At 46.4% G+C, this 9,767-nt stretch overlaps 1 protein-coding gene across 1 annotated transcript in view; it reads right to left on the reverse strand.

Annotated features, from left to right (window-relative positions):
- The window catches only part of Tm9sf3 (transmembrane 9 superfamily member 3), a 55,022-nt gene extending 48,581 nt beyond the window's left edge, over positions 1 to 6,441 (reverse strand). The window contains exon 1 of the mRNA XM_021191649.2: positions 6,175 to 6,441. Coding sequence (XP_021047308.1) covers positions 6,175 to 6,270 — 96 coding nt within the window. The 5' untranslated portion in view covers positions 6,271 to 6,441. The remainder of the gene's footprint in view (positions 1 to 6,174) is intronic.
- Between the last annotated feature and the right edge of the window lie 3,326 nt (positions 6,442 to 9,767).

The raw sequence follows: 9,767 nt of genomic DNA on the forward strand, positions 1-9,767 counted from the left end.
ATCCGCCTGCCTCTGCCTCCTGAGTGCTGGGATTAAAGGCGTGCACCATCACGCCCAGCCCATGATTACTTCTTAAAAGTAAGACATTGATTTATTTTATGTACATCCAAACAGTTTAAGGGTAACAATGTATATTAAAACCACATTCTGAAAAGACATTAGTTTGAACATGTGAAACCTTAACAGGCTGGCAGAGCTGTGAGCGAATGAGCCAAGAACTAGAACAAAAATGTACACATGCTATAGTTTAAGATTCTCTCCAGGAAGAGAGAACATAGCAGTCAGAAACATAAAGGTGCAGGTGAACATTAAAAACTATAACAATGTGCCCGACTCCGCAGTCTAAGACTCTGGAAGAAGGCTCAAGCAGTCATGACAAACACAATCAGAGCTGCAGGTGAGGACGAAGGAGCCCAGACAATGCTTCCCTCCTTTAACAGGCTCCTTTTTTGCAGTCAAATACAATGAACTTGAAATGCTTACTGTTTCATCCAGACTTTATTCACCCCTGAAAGTAAGGGCTCCCAACCCTAGGTCAAGATCTGAGTTTCATGAGCATGGTGGATTTGAGTTTGAAGCTAATCTAGGCTACATAGTCTCCATCTTAAGAGAAAAAGTTAAAGATATCTTGAAGCTCGGGAACCGAAAAGAAGGCATCACAGAACCTTATATGGAGGTGGGGAAGCTTTCTCCCTTGAAGCTCAGGACCAACTAACTCCCTGAGCTCCCTGGGTTTGGGAAGGCTTTTCCTCCACCACTCTACCTTAGAAACCTGTGGTAACGACTAGTCTAATTCCCTCCCAAAGCATCCCAAGAACTCCTAACAACAACAACAACAAAAAAAAAAAAAATTAAAATACTTTGTTTAGAAAAACTGCACTGGGCAATGACACTGAGGAACAGGGTGTTCTCATTTACCTGTAAAATGTATCTGGGGAAGAGGACTGTCAAGGAAGCACAGCAGAGGTCCCTAATATGAGCCTCTGGGGGGAAGCAGCCCCAAGAAAAGAGAAGCCAGCTTCCTGCATTCTTCACCCTAATTAATCCTGCCTTTAGAATTCCACTGCGACTCTAGTCCTGCACTGCCTGCCTAATTCTCATGATAAATCATCAAGGAAGTCTCTAAAGTTCTTGTATTTTTAACATAGACTAAGACAAAAGCTGCTATTTGTCATCCAAACAAATCCTCCTGTAGGGGACTAGAGAGCTGGCTCTGTGGTTAAAAGCACTTGCTGCTCTTGCAGAGGACTCAGGTTCAGTTTCCAGGACCGGTAGGGCAGCCCACAACCCGCTGTAACTCTTCTTCTAGGGGATCTGATGCCCTCTTCTGGTCTCCATGGGCGCTGCATGCACGTGGTGCCTTTCTATATAGACAAGCCAGACACTTAATAAATAGAAAAAAAGTCAGTCTTAAAACCTTTTTCCAAATCAAATCAGTGGTACAATATAAAAAGTTTCTGACAGAGGCAAGGTAAGCCATCTTAGGCACAGGTGGGACCACCCCACATCAGCAGTTCTGAAACCACAACTGCAAAGACTAAAAAGAAATGGGATTCAGATAGGGAACCTAGAGCCATGCCCACAGGTGAGGAATGGGCTGGTTTTGTTCACTATGCCGTAAGCAAGTTTCATGCTGTCAGCACTACATATCTTTGCTCCTAGTAGTTACCTAATCACTCAAGTCGTTCCACAGACACTAGCTATGTGCCCCTAAGACTAAGACAGTGCTATGGTATGTATGTAACAGGTGTGAGGGAAGGGGGGGGACACAGAGGACAAGACACAACCTCCTGACTACGCCGAGAAACAGAACCCACAAAAGTGCCACGTGCTCTTCACCCAGAGCTATCTCCCTCACCCTCTTCCTTACTTTAAAGCTTTCCCCACCCCCACAGGGTCTCATTATGTAGCCCTGTCTGGCCTGGAACTCACAAGAGAGCCACTTGCCTCTGTCTCCCAGTGCTGGGATTAAAAGTGTGTACTACTATGTCTGTCTTTAAAGAGACCATTTTATGACCCTTCAGTGATGTAATAAGAGACTGTCTTTGATAAATGAAAGTATTCGTTAATTTCAATTTTAAAGAGTGTCTACACAGTCCAACCTTTAAAAACTAAAATTAGCCGATTTTCCAGAAGTCAACAGCTCATTTCCTTCTCATCATTTTTCCAAGAATATTGGAAGAACTTTGGATAAATAAGCACATAAAGAATATGGGGGGAGGTGGGGAGGATGTCGACAGGATGGCCAGCCAGCTCAGTGGATAAAGGTACTGGCTGCTAAGCCTGACAAACTGAATTTCAGTCCCAAGTCTACATGGCAAAAAGAAAGAACCATCTCCCACAAGTTTTCCTCTGGCCTCCACATGCCCACTGCAGCACATACACTCACTTCCCAAATCACAGAAGAAAATAAGTGAATACATGTGTAACCAGAAAGTTTAGAGAACTCTATATGGGTCTAATGGTAAGCCAAACCCTAGTTAAGTAGGTACAGAAAATAGGGAGTGTGGGGCTATAGGGGTAACAGGACAGTCATTCCTTCTTAGAATCAGCTAATTTTGGGGACCCACTATAAAATAAAACTATCCAACCAGGGATAATGATGCATGCCAATAGCCCCAGATATTCAAAAAGCCAAGGCAGGAAAATCACTTGAGTCCAGCCAATAATTCATGATCAGTTTAGCCAATACTGAGACTCCATCCTCCAAAAAGCAACAGTAAAATGGCTGGAGAGATGGCTCAGCAGGTAAGAGTGCTAGTTGTTCTTCCTAAGGACCACACAGTTTGGTTCCCTGTAACTCCAGTTCCAGCAGATCCAACACCCTTCTATGGCCTCCAAGAGCAAATGCACACATATGCATAAATAATAAATTTTTACAAATAATGTTTTAAAAGTAGCAAGCAAGAAAAGTATAGGATCCTTTGTTCATAAATAATTTCAAAATGGTAGTTAAGTGACACTGAAACAAAGAAGTACAGTCTTGCATGAACCTCAGCCACCTGTCCACTGTGCACGAGCCCTAGGCCTTCCTAACGCTTGTACAAACAATGTAGACCTAAACTCACCCAAACACTTTCTCATGAACTTAAAAAAAAAGTTCCATCCAGGGCTTTATGGTCCTGTTCTCAAGAAAACAAGCTGAGCTGACTAATGACACCAATGTGGGCCTAGGAAACCGCCTCAGTTGGTAAAACTCTCCAATATCCACGGAAGAAGCAAGGGGAGGTGCACACCTGTATCCCAGCACTTGGGAGGAAGAGACTTGAGGATCCCGGGGCTCACTGGCTAGCCAGGCTAGCCTACTGAGGGAGCTTCAGATTGCCTCTCACCAGCAAAGGCAGAGAGCAACTGAGGACAAACTTACTACCAACCTCTGACCTCCATATGCACACATGCACATACACCAAACCCATATACAAAAACATGCACAAAATTTGTTTCTTCAAAAGACTTATTAACTAGAAGAAGGTTTAGAGTCAAATTCCACCTCTATTCATCCTGGATGCAACTTCACACAAGACTACCTCTCTAGGCTGTTTCCTGGTCTGATCGGGTGCACCGTGCTCCTGGCATGGTTATTTATTTTAGGGTGCTATGATTTAAAACTGAGGTCTTGCACATGTTAAGAAAGCACACCACAACCAAACTATTTCTCTGGCCCTCATTGTTGTCAACTTAATGTGAATTAATATACGGAAAACAGCACATACTGTTTCAAGTCATATTAGTATTCCTTCAGTAATGTCTTGGCAGAAAATGGCCTAAAGGGCCAGCTTTAGCTCCTGCAAGTTTTTCTTTAATTAATAACTCAACACCGCAAGTGGCTTTTTGAACATCACTCAGCAATCTTCCCTTGACAACTTGTCTCTTCCTTCTGTATCATTCTCTCTTCACTAGCTACTCTGCCTTCTTGGGGGAAAAAAAAAAAAAATCACTTGGTTAGAGGAGCCCTATTATCTGGCCAAGGTGAAGACCTAGGTTCCAAGAAATAGTTCCAAGAAACTTAGAAGAAGTAAAGGCTCTGTTTCAATATACACGTGCACTGACTCCCACTCTCCCGCTTCAGCGCATCACACACGTGCCGTATCTTCACACCCCATCCTTTTGGGATAAGAGTGGAGTGCAGAGATATGGCCCTGCATAGCATCTGCAAAGCCATGGGCTCTATCTCCAATGTGTGTGTCGGGGAGGGGGGGAGATATCCTTTTATTAAATATCTTATGTACATAAAAATTAAAACATTCCAGGTGTAGCCAGATGTGGTGGGGCACGCTTTTAATCCCAGCACTCAGGAGGCAGAGGCAGGTGGATCTCTGAATTCAAGGCCAGTCTGGTCTAAAGAACAAGTTCCAGGACAGCAAGGGATCCACAGAGGAAACCCTGTTTCAAAAACAGAAGCATTCCATTCAGTGATGGAATATGTACATACCACACAGAAGAGCCTGAGTTCAATCCCCAGAACTGAATGAATGAATGAATGAATGAACGAATGAAGTAACTAAATATGGCATTCCTAAAAATAAGATTTCACTGAATTGGGGGCTGGAAAGATGGCTCAAGCAGTTAAGACCTGGCTCTGGTTCCCAGTACTCACACTGGGTAGCTTACAGACATCTGTCACTCTAGTTCCAGGGGATCTGACACCCTCTTCTAGCCTCTAAGATATTCAGAATATACATGATACACAGACTACATTCATGCTGGCAAAACTGTCACATAAAATAAAAATAAATAAGCTTTAAAATTTTTCTCATTGAAACTGCCATGCACAAAACTTGTGGATTATGCTACAGTTTTGTACACTTACAACTAATTATATTATAAACTAAGTCTTCCCTCTTCATAACAATATAAAATAGAAAAATTAAAAGGTAGAACATAAATTTCTGTCTATATGGTCGATCTATAACTAACAAGTTCCAGATTTTACATGGAAACTGAAGTGTTAAAAAAAAAATGGCAAATTTAAACTACTATGCTTGCTGAAATTTAAAGGAAACCAAAACTATCTTAAAGTGAAAAATCACAAGTGTTGCAGAAAAAAAGTTACCGATTCAACGTTTCTCTGAAAAAAACTCACATACACATGCAATTAGATTCTGGCAGTGACTGCAAGTACAACAGCCTAGTTTTAGAGGTTTTTATTGGCTAATTCCGGCCATAGAACAAAGTTTTGTTCACTAAACAAAATCTAAAGCTTTGTTCACTACAGCCAAACGTTCTCCACATATTTCAAAATTAGTAAATTCACAACTACTAGGGCAAAAAAAAAAAATCGTAATAAAAATAAAAACCTAGAAACAATCATTCGCCAAGCAATCTTCTAGGTTTATCTGACTTTCCACACTTCCCCGCGTCTACCATTCTGAAATAAATAAATAAACAAATAAATACATAAATACATAAACAAACCAACCCACAGCGTTACAGCTCTAGGTGAAAGTCACTCCAAGAGTCATTAATAGGCAAGCTTTGATGTGAAGATACAATTAAACAAACCGCCAATCAACTTCAGGCCAAAAGCAAAAGTGAGTAGGGGGTGTGGCCTGAGGGCTGGGTGACACAAGGGCCCCTAGGGTCAGAGCTGTCCCAGTTAGGGACCGACCACCCGGACCGGGTGTCCTCTGGGCACTCACGGAGCGCGGAGAAAGTTACAAGGGAGTCCCGGGGACCGGGTGCGTGCAGGGTGAAGACGTGTCCGCGTGTGAACCGTTCACACCTCCGCTTCCCTAAAGCGTCCCCACCCCACGGTTTAAATCCGGTTCGGGAGAGAGGGAGAGAGAAGGGTAGGAAGAGGCCGGAGCCCGGCGCGAAGCGATGGGTTGTTTCCTGGTTGGCAAGCGCCTGGATCACCACGCATCCATCCTCCGCCGTGCTGTGGGCACAGCGTCCAGTTTCCCGGGTCCAGAGCCCGCTCCCGGCCGACCCCAGGGCACCCGCCGCGAGAGGCGGAGCCGGGGAGCAAGGCCCAGGCAGCCCCGAGTGCTCGGAAATGTCTCCTCCCAGCTCCCGCGGATCCGGCCCCGCCAGGCCCGACCGGAAGGAGCGCTCGGGCGGCCGCGGGGCTGCCCCGGGCCCCCCGGGCCTTCGGACCACGCCGGGCCCGGCGGGGCGGCAGGCGGGGGAGCGGGGCTGGGGCGGGGGGCGGCCGCGCGGCTCGCTTCGCCTCACCGTGTGTTCGTGCTCGTCAGACCGAGCCCGGGGCAGCAGCAGCAGCAACAACGCGGCGGCCGCCGCCACGCCAGGAGCGCCCGGCAGCGGCCTCATCCTCCGCGCTCCCACAGGCCGGGCGCCGGCCCACCGACTCCTCCGCCGCCGCCGCCGCCGATTCACATCCACCGGGCGCGGACAGACGCACGGGGCCCGGGCCCAGCCGCTGCCTCCGCCGCCGTCACCGCCCGCTCCGCGCCGCCCCCGCCCCCCGGCCTCCGAGCCTCTTCCTCTGACTCAGCCACGTCATCCGGCCACCCCGGCACACGCCGGAAGTCCTCCCGACGCGGGGCCGCAACCGTCGCCGGCCGGCCGTGGGGCGCCGGCGCGCGCAGGCCGCCGGGTTGAAGGGTTCCGGAGCCGCCGCTGCTGTGCTGCTCGCTCAGCCTCGGCCTGGGCCCGGGCCTGGGCCCTCGCGCGTCCGGCTGCCGGAGGGTTGGGGTGGCACCGGCTCAGGCGTCTAGTTTGCCGTGGCTGTGGGGCGGGGCGTGCGCGAACACCCCTTCCCTCTAACCAGGGGCTCCGCCAGCTTCTTTATGGACGATGATGATTAAACTTGGACAGGGTCGGTTGGGTGTTTAACCATTACCGTGTACTGATGAGACTTCTATACAATCAAGAGATCTGGGCTAAGTTGACATTCTTGTTCATCTGCCTACGTATTCCTTTTCTCAGCCTCAATCATAAATGTGTCCGGAAGCTCCTCAGAGCACCAATCACTTGATCTCATAGCCTGTATCTGAGCCGGCTATAGTAATAAGGAGCTAAATTTGGTTCCTTACTCTTGTAAGCCCCAGCATTCGGGAAGCCGGACTGATTGTTGTTTATTGCATACTTGCTTGGGTTACGGTGTGAGACAAAAGAAGAAAAGAAAACAACAAAACTAAATAAATCGGGTCAAAGCGGTGCAGGCATGTAATCCCAGCACCTGGACGGCAGAGGCAGAATTGCAGAAAGATTGAAGCCAACCTTATCTACAGGCCCAGTACCAAGCCAGCCAGGCCACATAGCAAGGCTCCATTTCAAACCAAAACGTACTACGGACTCAGAAATGATCAGAAGAACACTTTTCTAAATGTGGATCTTAGAGGAAGATTGTCTCATCCATCAGTATCAGGCAGGTTTTGGTATTTGGTCGTGTAATACCTCACAGCCAATATTCTATACCACCACACTGTGCAGAAGTCTGAAGAAGGCCCCACTACCAATCTTTCTTCCCTGTTCATTCCCAAGGAGAACCAACATGATTTCCTACAAAGAAATCAAATTATATCGTTTTTGTCCAAAACACATCTTGAATAGTTAGAATTCATAGTGGAATCATGAGTAATGATTTCATCTGCCAGGCACTCTTTGATTCTCACACAGACCCTATGCAACAGGTACCGTTAGTGTGTCCACTTACAAAAAGTGACAGAAGCACAGGTTGGGTGACTTGCTGAAAGACTAGACCCGGTTTGCTGCTTTAGTTTTTTTTTTTTTTTAACTGCCAATGTATTACCAACCAGACAGCTCTTTAAAAGGTGGATTAGATGTGCTCTCGTTGGCATGAAATAATATCCAAGAAGCACTTACAAATGGAAAAGTCTGCTGCCATTTTAAATGGTAGCATGCTAGTTTGCCTGTAGAAAACAATCTTAAGTGATTAATGTTCAAACCATTATGAGAGTGATTTGCTTCAAAAATTTGTATACCCCTCTTTGGAAGTTTGTATATGTGTGTGTTATGTATATTGTGCTAGTACGTGCTTGTGTTTTGTGTGTGTATGTGTGTGTGTGTGTGTTCAAGTCAGATGTTGACACACAGATGTCTTCCCCAATCACTACCCACATATTTTTTGAGACAATGTTTCTCCCTGAAGCTGAAGCTCAGGTATTCTGCTATACAGGCTAGTCAGCAAGACCTGGGAATCCTCCTGTCTCCACGTCTCACTTTATGTGGGTTCTTGGGATCTGAACCCAAATCCTTACACAAGCAATTTACGGAGTCATATCATATCTCCAGCCCTGTTTAGATGTTTCTTATATGTGTGTGCTACATGTGTAATGAGGTTAGAGATGATGTCTTTGCTGATGAATACAGTCCAACTTCCTCCGTCTGTGACTTAGTCACTGTTCTTCTATTGCTGTGAAGGCAGACACTATGACCAAGGAGACTCATAAAATAAAGCCTTTAACTGGGGTTTGGAGAGCTGGCTTGCTGTTTCAGAGGGTCAGTTCATGGCAGGTAGCATTGCAACAAGCATAGCACTGGATCAGTAGCTGAGAGCTCATAGGATCTTCAAGCAGAGAATGGGAGACTGGGTCTGGCAGAAACTTGAAGTCTCAGAGCTCACACCCAGAGACATACTCCCCCCCACACACACACACACAAAGCCATTCCTCCTAACCCTTGAAATCCTTTCAAACAGCCTCACTCCCTGGTGACCAGGTATTTAAACATATGAAGCTGTGGGGGCCATTCTTATTCAAACCACTACAATGACTGTAGAATCCTCTCATTGTGCACCTGCACAATGAGAACCAACTTTACTGGGCAAGTTAAGGTCTGTTTTTTTTTTCGGGGGGGGGTGTTTGTTTGTCAACTTGACATGCACTAGAAACACTTGGAAAGAGGAACTCTTAATTAAGGAATTGCCTCCATCAGATAGGCCTTTGGGTATGTCTGTAGTGCATTTTTTCCCTTTGATTCCTGGTTGATATGGGAGGACCCAGCGCATAGTGGAAGTGCTATCCATGGTCCTGGGTTGTATTGAAAAGCAGATGGAGCAAGCCACAGGGAACAAGCCAGCACTGCCTCCAAGCTCCTGCATTACATTCCCATCGAGGGCAATGATGGACTGAGACGTGGAAATGTAAGCCAAGTAAACTTATTCCTTCCAAAGTTGTTCATGGTGTGTAACACAGCAGCAGAGAGCAAACTAGAACATTTACCTATGTTCTGCCTTCATTCATACGTGTCAAATACACATCATGTTCCTTGCACCTCTATGACCTATGCAGTGCTGGGAATGGATCCCACAGCCACCTTTACGTTAGGCAAGCATTCTGCCACATGGTTAAGGCAGCACTAAGTCTTTGCTCATGGTGTTCTCCTTATCTGCAATGCCCTGCTTCACCTCCTCGCTTTAATCCTGCCCTTTCAAGGCCACCTATCTTCAGTGAGAACCTGCATCCCGTCCTTGGGCGAGTGAGCATCCCTTCTTTGGGGTTCCCATAGCATTTGATACGTTACTTCCTACTTGCTACCTAACCCCAGTTCCTCTCTTGTAATGCAATCTGACCTTTCTAGATGAGAGGAACTATCATGTGCTTGTTCTTTGTCTCTGCTACCAGGTTGGTGCTTGTCCCATAGGCACTCAACAACTGTTTGCTGGGTAAAGACATTAACAAGTCAAAAGGCAAATTCCAGCTAGTCTAAGAGACATCTCAAGGCAGTACATGATGAACTGCAAATGGAGCCTACATCAGTAACTGCTACAAAAACCAGAGGAGGGAATCTGATTCATTTCTTTGTACCTCCTCCAGAGCACCTAGCATGGCGACAGACTCACG

The sequence above is a fragment of the Mus pahari genome, chromosome 1 (genome assembly GCF_900095145.1).
Source record: "Mus pahari chromosome 1, PAHARI_EIJ_v1.1, whole genome shotgun sequence".
NCBI lineage: Eukaryota > Metazoa > Chordata > Mammalia > Rodentia > Muridae > Mus > Mus pahari.